Below are 18996 nucleotides of genomic sequence, written 5' to 3' on the forward strand. Positions count from 1 at the left end.
AGGCAGTTATTCCATGTGATTTGATACTGCGTACGGAAGCCTCTGTTTTTATATGAGAGTGGAAGGTAATCGACGTTCAAAGTGCTACCGACTTGTGAAGCAGTTGGAAAGAGTACTTGTCTACAATGAGCAACTTGCAGTGACATCTCTAGCCAGCCAGAGCGATGCATGTGGCATAACTTGGCAGAGTCAAGTATCAAACTGAAACGTACTGTCTAGAGATGAGGCTTTAACACAAGCAAAGAGATGTGGAAAAAAGAGAAACTGATGTTCGTTCAAGAATCAATCTTCATCCTGTTGGGAAACGGCCTGCTGTCAGGACTAGCAACCATGCCACACCGCACTCTCTAGTAAGTCACAATAACGAAATGGATCCAAGCAGAAAACATCACCAATGATCTGTCTGCGTGACAAATGTCTAGCTAGTCCCGCCCCATCTTGTTAGCCCTATCCGCACCAAGGCTCCGTAGTGTGCCGGCTCGGCAGTCGTCACGGCACGAAGCCGGACCCGAAGTGGGACTATGCCCCACCGTCGTATTCAATACGGCTTTTTTTTCCCACGGCGGCCCGCCCGGCCACCCCGACGGACGGCTTACTTGAGCGAGATCTTCCATTCTGACTGGAGATCTCGACATGGTAGATATTCGTAATTTGCGCCGGCGAAAGTTACCTCTTTTCGATATGGTCTCCCTGAAAACTCGCCAGGAGGCAGTCCTCCTCGCCGTATATATATGGCTTCAAGACGCTGTGTCGTTTGTTACCTGTAAACCAGACTACTCTCAACATCATCTACTCGCGGACAACATGGATTCACTCGCCCTCAACGCCAGCCGGTGCGCCACCGGAACCTTCGCCAACTTGACCCTTCCGGGAGCACAACTGCAGTTAGTCGAAGCGAACCTTGTCACGGACTACAGCTTCAACGTTCCCAAGGGATGGACGTACTCTCAGCCAGCCCTCGACGTGCAGAATGCCACGTTCTGCAATGTGACAGTCACATACTCTCACTCAGGACAGAACGACACCATTACCGCAGAAGCATGGCTGCCGACTGAGGAGAACTACAACGGCCGACTCCAAGCCGTCGGCGGTGGCGGTTGGACACCCGGTCGCTTCATTCTGAGCTACTCTGCCATGATCAACGCGGTCGCAGACGGTTACGCCACTGTCACTACAGATGCCGGGATCCCTAACACTCAGAACCCCGCCGACTGGCTTTTGAAGAGTCCGGGAAACCTAGACACCAATGCTCTTCAGAACTTTGGCCAAGTCGCCATCAAAGATAAGGCAAGTTTTAGAGACGTCGCTGATCCGAAGCGTGTTGTAACAACTACTAACACTTCACTTTGAAAGGCCATAATTGCGAAGCAGGTCATTGATGCATACTACGGCCAGCCCCCTCTTTACTCTTACTGGAACGGCTGTTCCCAGGGCGGCCGCATGGGTATGAAGATGGCCCAGCAGTATCCCGGCGTGTACGATGGCATCTCGGCTGCCGCACCTGCACTCAATTGGGCCGAGTTCTACATCAACTCAATCTGGCCCAGCTTCTACATGGAGAACACCCAGCAGTTCCCACGAGACTGCGAGTTAAACGCGCTGACCTCCCTCGGGATCTCTGCCTGTGATGAGCTCGATGGCTTGAAGGACGGACTCATCAGCGACCCCGACGCCTGTCGTGCCAAGTTTGATCCCTTTCAACATGTCGGCGACTCGTTCCAGTGTTCAACCACCAACACCACTCTCCAAATCAGCCAGGCAGCTGCCGCAGTCGCCAACGCTTCCTGGACCGGACCTCGATTCTCCAACGGCAAGTTCATGTACGACGGCTACGAGATTGGCAGCGACCTTGCTACGATTGCCCCGACGAACTGCACCACTGCAACCTGCACCAGTGCAGGTCTCGCGAACATCCTCTTCGCTTGGCAAACCTTTGTTGAGAAGGACTCCGGTGCGACGCTCCCAAACATCACTGATGAGACCTTCGACACCATCTACCGTTCCGTCAAGTTGGTGTTCGCTTCGAACCTCGAGACTGATGAGGTGGACCTGCGAGACTTCAGAAACGCCGGTGGGAAGCTCATCACGTACCACGGACTGGTAAGTGGTATTTTCGAGACACTTTGCGGACAATTGCTAACAGAGAACTGCGCAGGCTGACCAGAGCATTTCGCCCGGGGGCACTCTTCGCTACTACAACAAGGTCAATGACTTTGTCGGCAATGCTTCTTCTTTCTACAAGTACTACCGAGTGCCTGGCCTTGAGCACTGCTGGGGAGGCAAAGGCGGTCAGCCGGAGGCAATCTTTTCACAGCTTCGCGCCTGGGTGGAAAACGGCACTGAACCTCAGTCTTCCCCTGTCGTTGTGAAGACGCTCGACGACACGTACCAGCAGCAGATTCTCTGCCCCTACCCCCAGAAGGCACTTTTTGATTCTTCTTGCGGTACCTCGAACTCAACCGCTTGCTGGTCGTGCTCGCAGTAGGACACTCAGACACCACCGAGTTGGCGTGTTAGTGGGCATCCTACTTGTCTCACCTGCGTTGTTGCGCTGTAGATTAATCTTCCATTCTATTCCTACATGTACCCCTGGACTATTTATTCTTGTAATCTAACTCCAAAAGCAACATATTCAAGCTGTTGAAACGCTCTGAGGTGTTATATGCCTTGCCTCTGTCTGTTCAGAACCTGCTCAAGAGGAAGTGCTGATTGTAATGTGTATAACTCGACCGTCGCGGACTCGCAGGAATCTTCGTTGAAATTAAGTTTCACAATCCAACCAGAATTAATAAGTACACGGGAAATATATTCCGAAATCTAATTTCTACAACATTCTAGACTACATGATGTTGCCAAGCCTCGGGTTCACCCATCGTAACTGAACTCCTGGCCCACGAGCTTTTCGCTCAACTTCCAGAGCCTTTCCGCATCGATCTCACTTGTAGCCCACGAATAGACCTCCTCCAGTGCAGGATCCGCGATGTGGCAGTCAGACAAGAAAGTGCCGTTGTGATCCTTGATGGTATCGTCAAACGACGCAAAGACGTGCGTGGCCGCGCCTTGGTCCAGCGTCTTGAAATGCATATCTGCCATGCCGTTCCACCACTTGTTTCCGTAGATGTTGTCCATCTCCGTGAGGTCCGCCGAGAACGCGGCCTGGTCATCCAGCCCGTGGGCCGCGAGATTCGTGAAACTGACCCCGGGGCACATGCCGAAGGAAAGAAGGCCTCTGCCACCCAACTTCTTGGCGAGTGCAAGAGCGGTCAAGGCGTTGGCGGTCTTCGACTGGCCATAGGACAACCATCGTTGGTATGTCTTCCCGCCGTTGAAGTTGTAGTCGGTCCAGCGAATGTTGCCGATACGATGCACGCCGCTGGAGACGAACACCACCCGTGGGGCCTTGGCTGCCAGAAGCTTGTCGATGATCAAGTTGGTGAACAGGAAGTGGCTCAGGTGGTTGGTTTGGAACTGGCTTTCGAAGCCATCTTCGGTCAACTTATACGGTACAGCCATGATGCCCGCATTGTTGACCAACACATCGATGGAAGGAATGTCGTCCCAAGACATTACAGTCTCGGCAGCTTGACGGACGCTCGAAAACGACATGAGATCCATGGCTAGAAGTTTGACGACGATTGCAGGGTGGGTGGAGTTCAGCTCATCGGCCATCGGTTGTAACTTGGAGTTGGAGCGACCAGCGAGAATGAGAACAGCCGGGTTGCCTGCAGCTACCTGCTTGACGAAGCTCTCCCCGAGGCTTCCTGGCGAAGGCCCGGTGACGAGAATAGTCTTGCCAGAAATGGTAGGGGCATAGAACTCTACGAGTTCGCTGGCCTTGGTGTTCATATTGCAAGCCGGAGCCATGTTGATAGATTGGGACTGTGAAGAAAAGAAGCTTCGGAGGGTTCAGGGTGGTTGAGTGTTGTAAACACGAAAGTGATGGCGGCCGACGCACACTTCAAGACGAAACACATGCATTTATGGTAGTTTGTGATGATGTTCTACTTTCCTTTTTCACATCACTTAGGAAGTTCATCTTCAATTCTTGGCACTCGATACTCTCCATGTTGACTTGATCACGGTGTTGATGGTGGTGAACGTTGCCCCACTGCGCCGGAGCAAAATCGAGCCGCCTCGGAGACTATTAAAGTTGCAACTCACCCCAGGTGCGGACTCCATGAGCATTGCGAGGCGCCACATCAGCATCAATTTGGAGTTAACGGATTTACCGAGTTTGATCCCCGTGAGAGAATCGTGGCACTCGATCCAACTGGGTCGATATTGCCGGTGTTACTTGACGTAGAGTCCGTAGGGAGGATTCACTTGGTTGACAGAGACTTCAATTAATAACAGACATTGTAATTCAGGGGTCAACAGCTATCATTGAATGAATGAGGAAGCAAAATTTAACAGGTCTAGGGGCTCTCTTTCAGTTGATGTCAAGTTACGATGGCTTGAGTCATGCACTCCAGCTAAAGAATCGATACCGCTCTCTGTTGTGCTGTGCGTACAGCTTTCGACCGTTGTAAGAGTATTTACGTAGTTACACTACAGACCTTGTAATACAATACCTGTAAAGCGTAGTTTAGCGCTGTGTTGTACGGGCCATAGATCGGGCGAAAGTGCGTAACATCCCGAGAAAGCTTCCGCAAAGCTAATACTTTTAGCAGTCTGAGTTACTAATTTCAGGTCAATGCACAGGTCCGCAGCCGAACATAGGGCGGGCTTTCCTAAAAGCGCTTGTAAAAGAAAGTCCGCCATTGCGTAAAGTCCGCAGAGTCATCATGGGCATGCTTGCAACCCGTGATACCGAGAGCTTGGGAGTACTGACCGCGGAGACACCTTCATCAGTGCCATAATTCTGCCTTCCTGTGATCGTCGATATATCATCATCTAGAAGTATAAAGAGGGTTGGCGTCGCCCGAGTGTTCAACTTGTCCTGTCGTCATCACATCACTCTACCTCAATCATCACTTACAGTCAACTCACACAAACAACACAACTGAATCCTTCGCACTATCCACCCAAACCACCAACTACACGTCCAACCCAACATGTCTGCTCAGCCAGCTCGTTTCGACAACCGTGTTGCCATCGTCACTGGCTCTGGTCGTGGTCTCGGCCGCCAGCATGCTCTCCTCCTTGCCAGTCTCGGAGCCTCTGTTGTGGTCAACAGCACTACGCAAGCCACGGCCCAGGGAACCGTCGACGACATTGTCAAAGCAGGAGGCAAGGCGGTTGCCTGCGTAGGCAGCGTTTCCGATGAAGCTGTCGCTCAAGCCTTGGTCAAAACCGCCATCGACACGTTCGGCCGCATCGACATCCTCATCAACAACGCCGGAACCTACCATCTCCAGCCCTTCGAGGAGACCACTTCCGCCTCCCTGCGCGACATGTACTCTCTCCACGTCGAGGGCTCGTACAACGTGACGCGCGCTGCTTGGCCGCACATGAAGAACCAGAAGTACGGCCGAATCGTCATGATCACGTCTCACACGATGTTCGGTATGTTTGGTACTGGTTTCTACGCGGGCGCCAAGCTGGCGCTCGTCGGTCTTGCCAAGGCCATCGCCATCGAGGGGGAGCCGCACAACATCCTCGTCAACTCTATCGCCACTACGGCTTTTACGGACACCGTCGAGCAGCACCTGCCTGACGAGAACATGGCGGCGTTCATGAAGGCAAACTTGCCGTCTTCAGAGCCGGCACGCGCTGTTGTTTGGCTTGCGCATGAAGACCTCAAGTCTACTGGGGAGATTTTCGGTGCTCAGGGTCGGATCGTGAGTCGCATTTTCATTGCAGAGACTCAAGGATACCACGCCTCGTCCAAGGGTGAATGGGCTGTTGATTCTGTAAGGGACAACTGGGACAAGGTATTGGACGAGAAGGACTACATCGTCCACAAAGACGCAAACGCAGTTGGAGCGGTGCTCTTCGGACGCTTGACGCAGGGCCCGCCGCAGTAAAAAGGGTGAGCAGGAGTTCTGGATCCTGTAGGAAGTGGGATGACAGAATTAGTGCCTTGTATCTTAGAAGTGTTACGCCGAATCGACATTGAAGTTTATTTTACAAGTCTCCCAACTTCCGTTCACCATGTAGCGATAGAGTGGAACTAATATCTCGATGTCGTGTGTTTTCCCTGACACAATATCTAGGCTTGGAAACCTGTCGCTTTTAGCTGGCATGTACGACTAAAATATAGCCAGCTCAACTCCTCTACTACGCGCTGCTTGATCAAGATCGAAAGAATCTGTTTCGTCGAGCCACGCCTCATCCACAATTCCAAACGCCACCTTGGCGAGGTTGTGAGTGTTTCTTTCTGCCAGATACGATCGGACTTTAGTGAGTGACTTCTTCCAACCGGGGTTGCTTCTGAGCATTGACACTTCAAGACTGGCCATTATGTACGGGTAAACGATCGCATTGGGAACCAGCAGGTGTTGATTTTGGGGCAGTCGAAAGGCCCTAAACACTGCGTCCAGAGCAGCCATCAGTCTGCAGAAGACTACTTCCGTGTATGGGACTTGTGAAAAAAATGGGTTGATGTCTTGAAGAGAGGCGTCTTTAGTTTCAGACCGAGGCTTGCGTCTTCGAACCTCGAGAATGCCACCAAGTCTCCAACAGTCCCATAGTTGGCACTGGATGTACTCTCCGACCTCACCGGGCCAGGTCCACAAACGTGTCTCCAGATTCTCCCTCTCGCCTTCAGGTATGTCTGCGAAAATGTCTAGGAGAGACATCGGCATACCTGTCAGAACCTCCACGCTTCGGATTCGGCCTTGGGGCCAGTCATCTTGCGTCTGCCGGAAATGCTTCCATAAGCCAATTGAAGGAGTTTGCCTGCCACGAATGAAAGAATCCATGTCCAGTATTCCGATGAACTCGAGCACGCGGCGTGTCGGCAGGTGGTCTCTTGGAGAAGGTATCAGAGAGGTGATGGATCCTGGGAGTTCATAAAGTTCGCCGAGCAACTGAAGGTGTGAGGTACACGGAAGTGCTTGAAGAAGCTAACATCATTACTGTCAGAATAAACTTTCCAACATTGAAGCAATGTGAATTCGAGCGCAACACCACGGCCACAACGAGCAACTCACATGAAGAGCGCAGACTAAGAGTCCTGCACAGATGGTACCAGCGTTGATAGCATTATGCCGACCGGCTAATTCAGTACGGAAGGTCTGCAAAGCTATATCGATGTGTTCCATCGATACCATTGACGGATACAGAGTTTTATCGTCGATGAATCGTTGAAGGGCACCACCGACGAGTACCAGTGCCTCGCTATCCATGGCTTGTTCCTCAAAGAAAGGCTGGATCCAAGACCGAGTTTCGGCATTGTATAACCGACAAAGACCGTTCGTCAAAACTACTGGGAATTAGCAGATATACTGATTGAAACCAATTAGATGGGGACCGAACATCTGATCTCACATTTCTTGAACAGTTGCCACGCCTGATCAGACACACCAACGAGTGGAGAGTGAGATGCGGCAGATCCTCCCGCGTCCATTGACACCCCAGCCAACAGCATAGAAGTAGCATCATCGGCCTCTTCAGTTGACTTGGTAGTACTGGTCGGCTTAACAGGGATGTTTACGCCTGCGAAGTGTCCTCTCGAGGCGATACCATTCGCCCATCGAACCGGGGCTGTGTAGCCATCACACTGGATGCCACGTTGTTTGCAGAGTCCGCACTGCGGTCGCGCCTCATCACATTTTCGACGGCGGCGTTTACAATTCATGCAGCCGTTGCTTAACCGAACCATCTCGAGCAAGCGGCTGGCTCGGTTCCTTGATTTCAACCCCGGAGATTGAATGTCGGCAAAGTTGGGTTGACGACGAGTGAGAACTGGCACTGGCAACGGGAATAGTGCACCGAAAAGGAAGACGAAGCCCCTTCGTATGCAGCGCCTACTTGAGCAGCGTGAAAAAAATGGCTCGAGAATGCTCGTCGAGGAGAGAAAAAGGCGTACGAAGCGCACTGCTAGCGCACAGATGTTTGACTTCACCTCGTACCTCATGCTCCGCAGACGGCTTCACCTTCCGCTTTGAGGTATTGAGCGCGCCTCCAAACACTAATCTGCCCCGCATCAACTTGATGAGAGCACATCGTGAATTTCAAGATATCGGCTATTGAATCTGATTGGAACGATGGCGTTACCGATCTTTTATCATTTTGCGCCTTGGACATGGCGCTGATGAAGGCTTTCAAGTAGTACTGTTGAGATCTATCAAGAATGAAAGGGTTGAAATTAAGGGAAACGCATCAGCATCTAATGAGAAATCTAAGAGGGACATTGAATGGTGATAAACTACTCGGATTTCAAACCTGTTTGCTCTTTACGTTTCTGGTGAAAGACTGATGCCAATACGTAATTCCGAACGGACTCGGGCAAGAAATCGACCATCGCATCTTGAAGAGCATGCCACATCCAGGGATGGAAGCACAACCTGCCCCATGACACAGCCCTTCCCATATGACTGACAGCGGCCTCTGCAAAATCCTTTGCGGTTGGCGTACCAGGTGGCAGCTTACCCGCATTGGCCTGTGTGTAGACTTCACCCAGTACTAGGGCCAAGACATCCACCTGAATTCCGTCCGCCCGCATCTCTCTGCCCACGGCCTTTGTGAAGGCCATGACGAAGCTTTTGCAGGCTGAATACGTTGCGACGCCAGGCATTCCAAGCATCGAAGCAGAGCCGACGTTCAGAATGAGAGACGGACCGTTCCGGGCCAGGATGGGTATGGCGAGACGGGTCAAATGTGCCATGAACCGCGCGTTGAGCGAGATGACTCTATCCATCTCTTCGGCTGTCGTATCGTTCACCCTGCGGTAATACTTGGAAGGCGGAACACTCAAACCACCGACGTTGTTGACGAGAATCGTCATGTTTAAGTGACTCAAGCTTTCCAGGGTCGATTGAATCTCCGCTGGACTTGCAGAGATGGCATCGAGAACGAAGATTCGGACGCCAATGCGAGGGAACTTGCCGACAATGCCTATCTTGGCTTCCTCGAGCTCATCCTGCTTGTGGCCGAGGAGGACAATATTGAAGTTCCGGGCGGCCAAGGCCTCCGCGAATCCCAGTCCAATGCCTGCCGAGGCACCGGTGATCATGGCCCATGGCTGAGGTGAACGTCGGTATTTGGTCAAGGGAAGCTCGGGTAGCAACCAGAAAGATAGCCAAGAGACGGCTTTGAAAGAGACCTTGGCCAGAGTCGCGGCACCAAGTAGACGAAGCAAAGTTGAAGCTAACATCGTAGTGATGTATAACGAAACGTGTGAGTTGAGCTTTTGAAACTTTGAAACCAATGGCAAGTGCCCATCAACTATGGCGCGAGAGACAGATTGAGTATTCGAGAAATACGACTACGAAGTCGACACAAAGAGGAGGACGGAGAGAAGTACAGTCCGAAAGCCCATGGAGGGGCCTCCACGGTCGTTTTGTGTAAGAGATAACCCGTGCAAGTCGCGATGCCAAATAGAGCCACGGTAAAGCCGGGTACGGGGCTGGTTCGGAATCCGGTTCATCTATCAAAGTCCGCTGCACTTGAAGCCGACCACTAGAAATCTTGCCGAACCTATTTTGCCCATCTGATCTAATCTTCTATCCTATTTACCGTATCCTAGACGCCGTTCTCGGCACTTGAAGGCGGAGTCGGCATGAGATCGAGCAGCCCAGGGGTTATAAACGTGGGACCCCTTCCAGAGCGCTCATCTTATTCACTATGATCATTCTCCTGTCCATTCTATTCCTATGAAAACCTTTTCTTGAATTCCATCATGGCTCCCATCCCTAGTCGACTTCAGATCGATCTTTCCAAGTATGAGAAACTCGATCGCTTACAGGCAGGCCACCTCCGCCATATCCACAACTTAGCATCACTCCCCGATGGAGAGTGGCATCACATGGGAAGCCAAGAGCCACAACAGGAGTTCTTGGACGCATTCAGGTACCAATTGGCTCAGATGAGCTATGCTGCGTCCGTTGCCCATTACCACCGTCTGCCAGCAGCCCGAAGCCTTTTCAAGCCGTTGATCCGACAGCTCATCCAGAAAATGCTTCATCCCACGGTTTGGGGCTACTGGTATCTGACTAGTCAATCGGGAAGCTTCGTCGACCCGGGCCGGACGGAGCTGAGGAAGCCGTGGGCTGACCCCGTCATCGAAGAGAACATCATGTACAGCGGCCATCTCCTTCTCATGACCAGCTTGTATGCTATGCTGTTCGATGACGACGAGTTCGAAAAGCCGGGATCTCTGACCTTCAGATGGGCGCCGTTGTTCTGGGGTTTCGGGCCCCAAGAGTTCCACTACGATAATCGGAGCCTCCAGAAAGGCATCGTCGATCAGATGGAACGGAACAACTGGGTTGGCGTTTGCTGTGAACCAAACAGTGTCTTTGTTGTTTGCAACCAGTTCCCTGTAGGTCTATGTCGATGTCAACAGACTCGATGACCCTGGCGCTGACAAGCCATTAGATCATTGCCATGCGCTACAACGATGTCCGCGACAACACCAGCGTCGTCAAGGAAGTCCTGGCAAAGTATGAGCCAGCCGTCAAAAAACATGGTTTGATCCGTTCTGACGGAACATATGCCGAGTGGTTATATCTGAAGCAAGGCCAGATTGAGCAACCTAAAGGGGTTCAAACAGTAGCGTGGTATGTGCTCGAGAGTATTTACCTCGCATTTCTGATTCTAAATAACTCTTCGATAGGGCCAATGCTTTCATGAACGCATGGAACTCAGAGATCATTTATGGATTGTACGAAAAACAGGTCAAGGGCTTCGTCACCAATATCGACGGCAAGGTCGAGCTGCAACTCCCCGAGATCGGCTGGGCATACCGACGCATTGCGGAAGAGAGGGATGTTGGAAACAATGACTCCTTTGTTCTGGAGCTTGCTCGAGAGGAGGCGTCGAAGGAGAAGCCGGCTCCATTTCCGTACACTAGCCCTGTACTTGGTTATGTTGTACAGTGGCTCTCCGAGCTGGGAAAAACGGCGGAACTCCAGGGACTTCTCGACACGGCGGACGCAAACCTCCAACCAACGTGGGAGAACGGCGGACTGTTCTATCCTCGCAACGACAGGAGATTCAACGATGAAGGCAACTGGACTCACATGGACCCATTCACGGGCAATGCTGGCATCGCCTATGCGAGGTTGAACGTTCAGGATGGCCAGAAGATCATGTGGGACAACCCGAGGTCTCAGGAGTACTTCCAAAGTCAGCCATGGATCGACGGCGTTGAGCTTGGTGATGGGATTGACTGTCTTCGCAGCGTTTGGGATGCTGATGCTGGGGCTTTGGTTTTGACGATGCAAACGTGGGATGGAAGGCCTCGGACCGTTCAGCCCTCCGCGATGAATGTTCCTCTTGGGCAATGGGCCGTGTACGTAGGAGAAGAGTTGGTCCTGTGTGAAGGCCTTGAAGAGGGAGGTAAACTCACCTTGGAGGTTCTAGTCAATGGAGCGGCACTGGACGTTGTATTTGTCAAAGTTGATTGAGTATCCCTAGAATCAGAAAATAATTTATTTTGAATCTTTTAAGCAAATCACCTAAGACTTTAAGATTTTTAAGTCAAATGTACTGTATGCGAGCAAAGGAAAATACGACGCTTGATGTACTAGACACACTGGCTCGCCATACAACGAGGAGAGAGGGACATCGAAAGCTAGAAGGCGACAGCTTGATATCCCATTAAGGCTCTTGGTCAACATCTAAAATGGCTCTTATAATAGCTGAATACCACGAGTATGACAATGGATGATGACGACGACGAGAACGATAACGTTGACACCGAGGACGCTGCCAACAATAGTGACACTAGCCTGAGCTCAGAATGCCGTTCCTTCTCTCTGATCTTGAATCCTTGTGAAGGTAACCGTCATTCTCATTCATGTTTGCTAACTTCAATAACCTAGCCTAAATCTTCAGTCAAATACAATTGGGCCGATGGGGCTGAGTGTCTAATTATCATTTAACGATCAACACCTTCGTACACCGTTGCTACCGGATAGTACACAGGCTGGGATATATATTGGCTACTGAACTGTCCGGCTTGGTCATGATTGCCAACGTGATGGGTGAATAGACTGCCCTTCTTTAAGTTAAAAGGTACGTAGATGCTATAACACCTAACGCAGGCCTTTTAAAATGGCATTGGCTTTGTTGAGCCGTTGGCGGAGGCCCTGAGTAGCTGAACGGGGCTGATTGTGGCCACATTTGTAGCTACGCTTTACAAACATAACAACAGGTGTTTGACTGGTAGAAACGTCCGAGGAACGAACCACGAACCTACAATCTTCGTTGGGGGTCGTGGAGACATGGCGGAAACATTATACCACGACATTGAAAGACTAGGCGAATCTCATCACTTCTGAAACACGAGCTTTAGGCTCGGCGATGTAGACGGATTTGCTCGCACAAGCATTGAAATCGATTGGGAGCTAGGCATTCTCTGTATTGCTGGTTTCCATGGAGGACTACGCTACAGCAGAAACCTAAGCGCTTTGCCGAAGCACATTCGCCTGTTGCTCCTGAATGAAGTCACGAAGAATTTGATTCTTCCTCTCAACGTCAGCAGCTCCAGCGCGATCGTGAAAGACCTGATCCATTTCTTCCAGTGACTTTCCGTTTGTCTCGGGAACGCAGAAGTAGGTCCAAGCCAAGGATCCGAGACAGAACACGGCGAAGAACACGTACGTGCCGAACCCGGTTTCTTGAATCAGGGGTGGAGTGACGAGGCCAATGATAAAGTTCCATAGCCAACCTGAATTGAGTCAATAACGCGTACCACATTCGCAGCATGTCCAAACTAATACTCACTTCCGCAGGTTGCAATCGCAACTCCCTTGGCTCGAAGAGACGAAGGGAACACTTCGGATGGCATTACCCACGGAACAGGCCCCTGAATGCAATGTTAGTTTGATGTTGCCGCCAAACGATGACAAACGGGGGGTAGACCAACCCATGAGAAACCAAAGCTCAACATGAAAGCGAACAAGAACGCCACGCTCACCCAGCCCTCCGTTATATAGCTGGGCCAGTCGTGTGAGAATTTGCCGACCAGCGCTGCGATGGCCAGATGAGAGAAAAACATGCAGACGCTTCCAATCAGTAGGATGGTCCGTCGTCCAAAGCGATCCAGAGTCCAGAGACTGCTCATCACTCCAATAAGCTGCACACAGTTCAAGGCCCCAGACATGATGAGCTGCATGTTGTAATCAAGACCCATAGTTGCAAAAAGCGTCGGCGAGTAGTAGATTAGGGAGTTAATACCCACCTACACATCAAAATAGTCAGAGGAGTCAAACGCACATGGGAGGGAGTTTGGACTAACCATTTGTTGCCAGAACATGATGCCAACGCCCACATGGGTACGGCGCAAGCAACCGGTTTTGAAGCAGTCCGTCCAGGAGAAAATCTCCAGCTTAATCCTGGATGAAGCTGACGAGCCTGTCGCAAGTTTCGGGTGACGTTCCTTCAGAACCATTGTTTGGAAACGAGCCTCGGCGACAATATCAGTCCACTCGCGACGAACGCGGGGGTCGTCCTGGGGTAGCGCTCGGAGTCGGGCGAGTGTCGACAAAGACTCTTCATATCTCTCTTTTGAAGCAAGCCAGCGGGGCGAATAAGGAAGGAAGATGGTGCCGATCCCGAGTAGAAGTCCTGGAAAGATTTGGAGAAGAAAGGGACATTGCCATGACCAGTGATTTGGGATATCCTTGGTCGCGAACTGCACATTAGTTTAGTGATTGATGCCCACGTTGACGCAGCGAACAAAGGCAACATACCGTTATCCAAAACGCAGCCACAATTCCGACAACAATAGAGAGTTCTTCAAACACGAGCAATGTGCCACGGATTTCTGGAGGAGAAATCTCTGAAATGTAAACGGGGACAACCATCGACAGCCTTTGTAACACGTCAGTATAGAACCTGAGCCTTAGCATAACTATTCATAGGGTGAGGACAAACATTCCAATCCCCACGCCGCCAAAAAAGCGACCCGCCGTAAGCATATCGTAGTTGATAGACGCCGTTTGTATAGAAGAGCCAATAGTGAATATCACAACAGCCACTATTAACGATCGCTTTCTCGATATCCAATCAGCAAGCCATCCCATATTTAGAGCTCCTATAAAAGCACCAAGTGGGATCATGGCAGTCATTAACCCCTTTTTGAAACCTGAGCCTGCTGCTTCGTCCGATACTTCAGGGAACCGGCCAAGGAATTCCCTCATGACCAGTGTCACCGAGACGACCCCTTGGTCATATCCAAAGAGAAACCCACCCAGGGCGGCAAACGCCGCACAGTAACTGACGAACCGAGATGCGAACACGCCCTTGAAACCTAAATGTAGGCGGTCAGTTACTAATTGCATTGTGTCGAGAGTGACTTCAATGGGGATAGCTACCCGACGGTCCATAGGATACACTCTCCTCAAATGCGTCAGTTACATCTTCCTTGTGTTCCGTTATTGATGTCGACGGGTAGCTTGGCTTGTCGGACAAGGAGTCCTTCACTGGGTCTGCAGGCTCCATGGCTTGGGCGTCGGCAACACTGTTGATGAAGTGTACTGAATGTATCGTGAGTCTCGTTTAGTCTCAAGATTTCGGGGAGAGGAGTTGTGTTTCAGAAGTCGAGGTTTCTCAGTAAAAAGGGATAGACATTTAAGATGGCTGTCGGGAGTATCCACCAGATGGCATCGGGATCTTGGGCCATATTAATGCTCAGAGCAAACTTGTCTTTGTGGCAGTCATGTCTTCGGCCGCCAGACAGGGCGCGTGAACCACGGCCAATCAAATCACCTCCTTTTCATTCATACGACATGTTGTTTGATTCGGGAATTCAAACCTGGGGAAGTGTGGAGAGAGCGCGGGGAAGATCCCGAGTACCATCCGACCAGCGAAGCGAGAAGATCTCGTTAGGGACAGCCTTTGTTAAATGTGGCAAGTGGGGCGCGCCCTATGAGCCCGATTCGGAGTTGATAACTTGGTCCATGATGGTGTTGGCCAGAAGAGGCAACATTTCGCCGACAACTCCGGCGGGGTTCACTTAGCGATCATACAACACGTTGCTGCTATGCGAGGGTCAGCTCGAGGCAGTCAAAAATACCGGCCCGTCGTCGGAAAATATGCTTGTTTTCGCAAGTTAGTCTAATGATCAACTTTGCCAAGTACGTTTGATGGGATGGCTGGAGCTACATCAACAGAATCAACTTGTCCCTTGTCAGCGGCGTGGGGGCCGATACTCCCCGGCTTGACAGACGCTTGTTCTGATCAATGTCATCTGCAACGCAGAGCTACTTTAGAGGCATATAGCCTCTGACATGTATATTGCAACAATGAGACAAGAGTCGCGCTGTTTCTTCCAATATTCCTTCAACTGCCAATCCTTTAGTCTACCACCGTTCTGCTCCAAAACGTATCCCGCCATGGCCCTTCATAGATTACGAGTTGGCGTGGCTGGCCTAGGGCGCATGGGGAAGCGGCATGCCCTCATCTTTTTGAACCAGGTGCCACGCGCAGAGCTTGTTGCTGTTTCCAGCCCCGACGTCAAGGAAAGAGAGTGGGCGGCTGAAAATCTCGCCCAGCACGGCGTTACCGTCTATGAGCACTTCCCCGACATGCTCGCCCACGACAGCCTGGAAGCAGTGTGCATTGCTTCCGCGACCTCCGCCCATGCAGACCAGTCCAAGGAAGCAATCGCGTCCGGAAAACATGTTCTTTGCGAGAAACCTCTATCGACAACTGTCGAAGCCGTAAGTACAGTCCATCACGACGTTCGTGCGGCATGGTTGACGCTTACTGTCAAACATATATGTAGTCTCAGTCGGTGGTTGATGCAGCCTTGAAGCGGCCGGATCTGCAGGTCGTTTGCGGATTCTCACGCCGCTCAGATGAATCATACCGCGATGCTCACCGGAAGGTCCAAGAGGGGCTCATCGGGACTCCGACGGTGATGCGGTGTCAGAGCTGCGACATCTTGGACCCGACCGGGGCGTTCGTGTCCTATGCCGCTGTATCTGGTGGAGTGTTCCCCGACGCTAGCATCCACGACATTGACCTCGCGATATGGTTCTTTGGAAAAGACGCCAAGATCAAATCTGTCCACGCGATCGGGACGGCTGCTTGCTACCGAGAGCTTCGCCAGTATGGCGACGCGGACAACGCAATTGGGATGCTGGAATTCCACGACGGTCGTATGGTCTCCCTATTTGTATCACGGACGATGTCCGGCGGTGCGGAGGACTCGACTGAAATCATTGGCACCACGGGCAAACTGGTAGTGAATCAGGTTCCCAGGACGAATTCCGTACAGCTTTACCAGGCTGGCGGTGTCTTCCACCAGATGCCACAGAACTACTGGAAAAGATTCCATAACGCGTTCGTCGTCCAGGCAAACGATTTCACTGCCAGCATTATGGACAAGGGCCCGCCGTTGATTGAGTTGACTTCGGCAGTGGAGGTTGTCAAGATTGGAGTCGCTCTGCAAGAGTCTATGAGAACGGGATGGAAGATCTGCTTCGATGAACACGGCACCCGTATCGACCAAGCTCATCTTTAGCGGCACGGTTCATTCACATGTAGTAGATCGAAGACAATCAACTCGGGTCTTACAGAAGCTTAATAACTCATGCCTTGTTTCCAGTTTACCTGCATTCTTGAGACATCCTATGTGTTCTTAGCTCAGGAGATCTGGTAGGTGAACTCGTACTCCGTAAATAGTTAGTAGTCTAGTTTAGCAAGGTTGTAATGATCCCGAAGATATGCTGGGATTGGACATTGCGGGTCAAAGAACTTAGAAGTACTCGAGTCGAAGTTTGAAACCTTCTCTTTTCTCAAGTCCATTCCTGTGTTCCAAGACTCGCGTGGCGTAAGATGATATTGGAGACATCCAGTTGCAAAAACCCTCACAAGAATCCATGGATGTCGTTATTGGCTCGTGACATGGTACCTCATCTATCTCTTCAATGCGGGGAATCCATGCCACGGTCTGTCGTCAACGCTCCACCTGCAGCTTCTACCTGCGCCGAGAAAGAGATCAAGAAACGCGCTGAGCCACTCATTTCCATGTCCTTCTAATTTCATAATCGCTAGGAGATTATTCCCTTAAATGTACACTTATGATAAGCTAGGCCCAAGCATTCCTTGCATGTGTACATACGTGGTTCAGACTCTATGTGGCGGCGCTTACGCGGACAACTCACCCATCTTTAGTTGGTACGTAATTTAGGGCCGAGTCACTTGGCTTGCAGGTTCACAATAAGAAATAAATCGGCGAATCTATTCCGTATATTGGGGCCCCCGTATATGAAGTACCTGACGGGCGGCGTTTCTCGCAGAGGCAACTGCCTTTGAGCTCGAAGGCAGCGGAGCACGTCGCGGAGCCTCGGGCGCCTGGCTAAAACGTCGCCTAAGAAGGATGTCTTCGTCTGAAATAACCCCAAAATCCGCAATGGGGAAATTTCTCCTCATATCTGATCATTCAAGCGCGTCTTATCCAACCTCACCATTGACCTCAGCCCAGCTATCTCTTAAAGGACAAAGTCCAGGTATTGTCCCGCGAGAGCATACGAACTTACTGCCACTTTAACCATCCCTCACAAGTCATACACTGCGTTCGTGCTGGAGTGAATATGGGTTCAGCTGCTCCTGAGTCACTCCGCGTTGGTGTCATCGGATATGGGTAAGATGACATCTCTTTCCCATGGTCCCAGGCCGCCGGCGCCGTTTGCACAAGATCCGCGCCGTTAACATCGCCACAGCTTTGCGGCCAAAGTCTTCCACATACCATTCATCCAATCGACCCCTTTCCTCAAGCTGCAAGCCATCGTCCAGAGGAGCCCGACCAAGGTCTCGTCGGCTCCCGCAGACCACCCGGAAGTCAAGCACTACACCGCTGTAGACGACCTTATCCACGATGAGTCCTGCGACGTGGTCGTCATCACAACACCCCCCGACAGCCATTTCGCGCTGGCGAAACTCTGTTTGCAAGCCGGGAAACACATTCTGGTCGAGAAGCCGTTTGTGCCAAGCGTTTCGGAAGCAGAAGAGCTCATACAGCTAGCTAAGAAAGCCAAGAGGCTCATCTGCATCTACCAAAACAGGCGATGGGACAGCGACTTTCTCACGGTCCAACAGCTCCTTCAAGACGGTGTTTTCGGTCGCATTCACGAGGTGGATACCCACTTTGATTACTACCGGCCGACCTCAGCAGACTCTTGGAGAGGGCAGCTCGACACCATCCACGGTGGTGCTGCTCTGTTCGATCTGGGGTCACACTTGATCGACCAGATGTACGCGTTATTCGGCCTCCCGCGCGCAGTGTATGGAGTCCTCTCGAATCAAAAAGAGGGACGCCTGGATCCCCTCAACCCTGACAGTGTCCACGCGCAGCTCAATTACGACGGGGGCATGGTGGTCAATATTCGAGTCAGCGATATGAGCGTCGAATCGCCACAGCGCCGGTTCTGGATTCGGGGAACAAAGTCATCTTTTCGAAAGAACGGAAGAGATCCGCAGGAAGGGCAGTTGGAGTTGGGTCAGACACCCAAAGACCCTGGGTTTGGCGTTGAGCCAGCCGAAAATGAGGGACGCCTGGTTTATGTTGTCAACGCCAGCAGGATGGAGGAGCGCCCGTACCCAACAGTTGCCCCGGAGACTTACGGTGCCTTGTACCAGGGTTTTGCAGCGGCCATACGGTCTGGTACTGAGGAGAAAATTCCTGTTTCGGCGTCTCAAGCCAAGGATGTCTTGCGGATTATCGAGGCGTTGTACCAAAGTGCCGTGGAGGATCAAGTTGTGAGACTTTAATCTATAAGAACGGCTTCTAGGACAAATCAATATCGAATGTTTTCGACAAGTGGAATTTCCAACTTCCATCTCCTCAAGACATCAGCTGAAAGATTCTACGTCATCCAAAACGATGGGATCTCCGTGAGAGGAATCTAGTTTACTAGCACATACTGTCCAGCGATACCG

General features: G+C 51.4%; 8 protein-coding genes across 8 annotated transcripts; 5 read left to right on the plus strand and 3 right to left on the minus strand.

Moving 5' to 3' along the window:
- Positions 1 to 804: 804 nt before the first annotated feature.
- On the plus strand, positions 805 to 2485 carry CkaCkLH20_09523 (uncharacterized protein; the record flags this gene model as incomplete). Its single annotated transcript, XM_038892238.1, has 3 exons — positions 805 to 1302; positions 1354 to 2100; positions 2156 to 2485. The coding sequence occupies 3 exons, from the start codon at positions 805 to 807 to the stop codon at positions 2483 to 2485; spliced, it is 1575 nt and encodes a 524-aa protein (XP_038742474.1).
- A 380-nt stretch (positions 2486 to 2865) lies between these two features.
- On the minus strand, positions 2866 to 3864 carry CkaCkLH20_09524 (uncharacterized protein; the record flags this gene model as incomplete). The annotated part of the gene is made up of 1 exon (XM_038892239.1): positions 2866 to 3864. One exon carries the CDS (start codon positions 3862 to 3864, stop codon positions 2866 to 2868), a length of 999 nt encoding a protein of 332 aa, XP_038742475.1.
- Positions 3865 to 5054: 1190 nt separating this feature from the next.
- CkaCkLH20_09525 (uncharacterized protein) lies at positions 5055 to 5966 on the plus strand (the record flags this gene model as incomplete). Its single annotated transcript, XM_038892240.1, has 1 exon — positions 5055 to 5966. One exon carries the CDS (start codon positions 5055 to 5057, stop codon positions 5964 to 5966), a length of 912 nt encoding a protein of 303 aa, XP_038742476.1.
- A 2345-nt stretch (positions 5967 to 8311) lies between these two features.
- On the minus strand, positions 8312 to 9259 carry CkaCkLH20_09526 (uncharacterized protein; the record flags this gene model as incomplete). The annotated part of the gene is made up of 1 exon (XM_038892241.1): positions 8312 to 9259. The coding sequence occupies one exon, from the start codon at positions 9257 to 9259 to the stop codon at positions 8312 to 8314; it is 948 nt and encodes a 315-aa protein (XP_038742477.1).
- A 525-nt stretch (positions 9260 to 9784) lies between these two features.
- On the plus strand, positions 9785 to 11513 carry CkaCkLH20_09527 (uncharacterized protein; the record flags this gene model as incomplete). The annotated part of the gene is made up of 3 exons (XM_038892242.1): positions 9785 to 10426; positions 10483 to 10664; positions 10721 to 11513. 3 exons carry the CDS (start codon positions 9785 to 9787, stop codon positions 11511 to 11513), a joined length of 1617 nt encoding a protein of 538 aa, XP_038742478.1.
- A 996-nt stretch (positions 11514 to 12509) lies between these two features.
- Positions 12510 to 14030, minus strand: CkaCkLH20_09528 (MFS monosaccharide transporter; the record flags this gene model as incomplete). The annotated part of the gene is made up of 6 exons (XM_038892243.1): positions 12510 to 12778; positions 12835 to 12916; positions 12977 to 13291; positions 13349 to 13744; positions 13803 to 13923; positions 13987 to 14030. The coding sequence occupies 6 exons, from the start codon at positions 14028 to 14030 to the stop codon at positions 12510 to 12512; spliced, it is 1227 nt and encodes a 408-aa protein (XP_038742479.1).
- Positions 14031 to 15446: 1416 nt separating this feature from the next.
- CkaCkLH20_09529 (uncharacterized protein) lies at positions 15447 to 16579 on the plus strand (the record flags this gene model as incomplete). The annotated part of the gene is made up of 2 exons (XM_038892244.1): positions 15447 to 15773; positions 15839 to 16579. The coding sequence occupies 2 exons, from the start codon at positions 15447 to 15449 to the stop codon at positions 16577 to 16579; spliced, it is 1068 nt and encodes a 355-aa protein (XP_038742480.1).
- A 1072-nt stretch (positions 16580 to 17651) lies between these two features.
- CkaCkLH20_09530 (uncharacterized protein) lies at positions 17652 to 18828 on the plus strand (the record flags this gene model as incomplete). The annotated part of the gene is made up of 2 exons (XM_038892245.1): positions 17652 to 17701; positions 17781 to 18828. The coding sequence occupies 2 exons, from the start codon at positions 17652 to 17654 to the stop codon at positions 18826 to 18828; spliced, it is 1098 nt and encodes a 365-aa protein (XP_038742481.1).
- Between the last annotated feature and the right edge of the window lie 168 nt (positions 18829 to 18996).

The sequence above is a fragment of the Colletotrichum karsti genome (assembly GCF_011947395.1).
Source record: "Colletotrichum karsti strain CkLH20 chromosome Unknown Scaffold34, whole genome shotgun sequence".
Taxonomy (NCBI): domain Eukaryota; kingdom Fungi; phylum Ascomycota; class Sordariomycetes; order Glomerellales; family Glomerellaceae; genus Colletotrichum; species Colletotrichum karsti.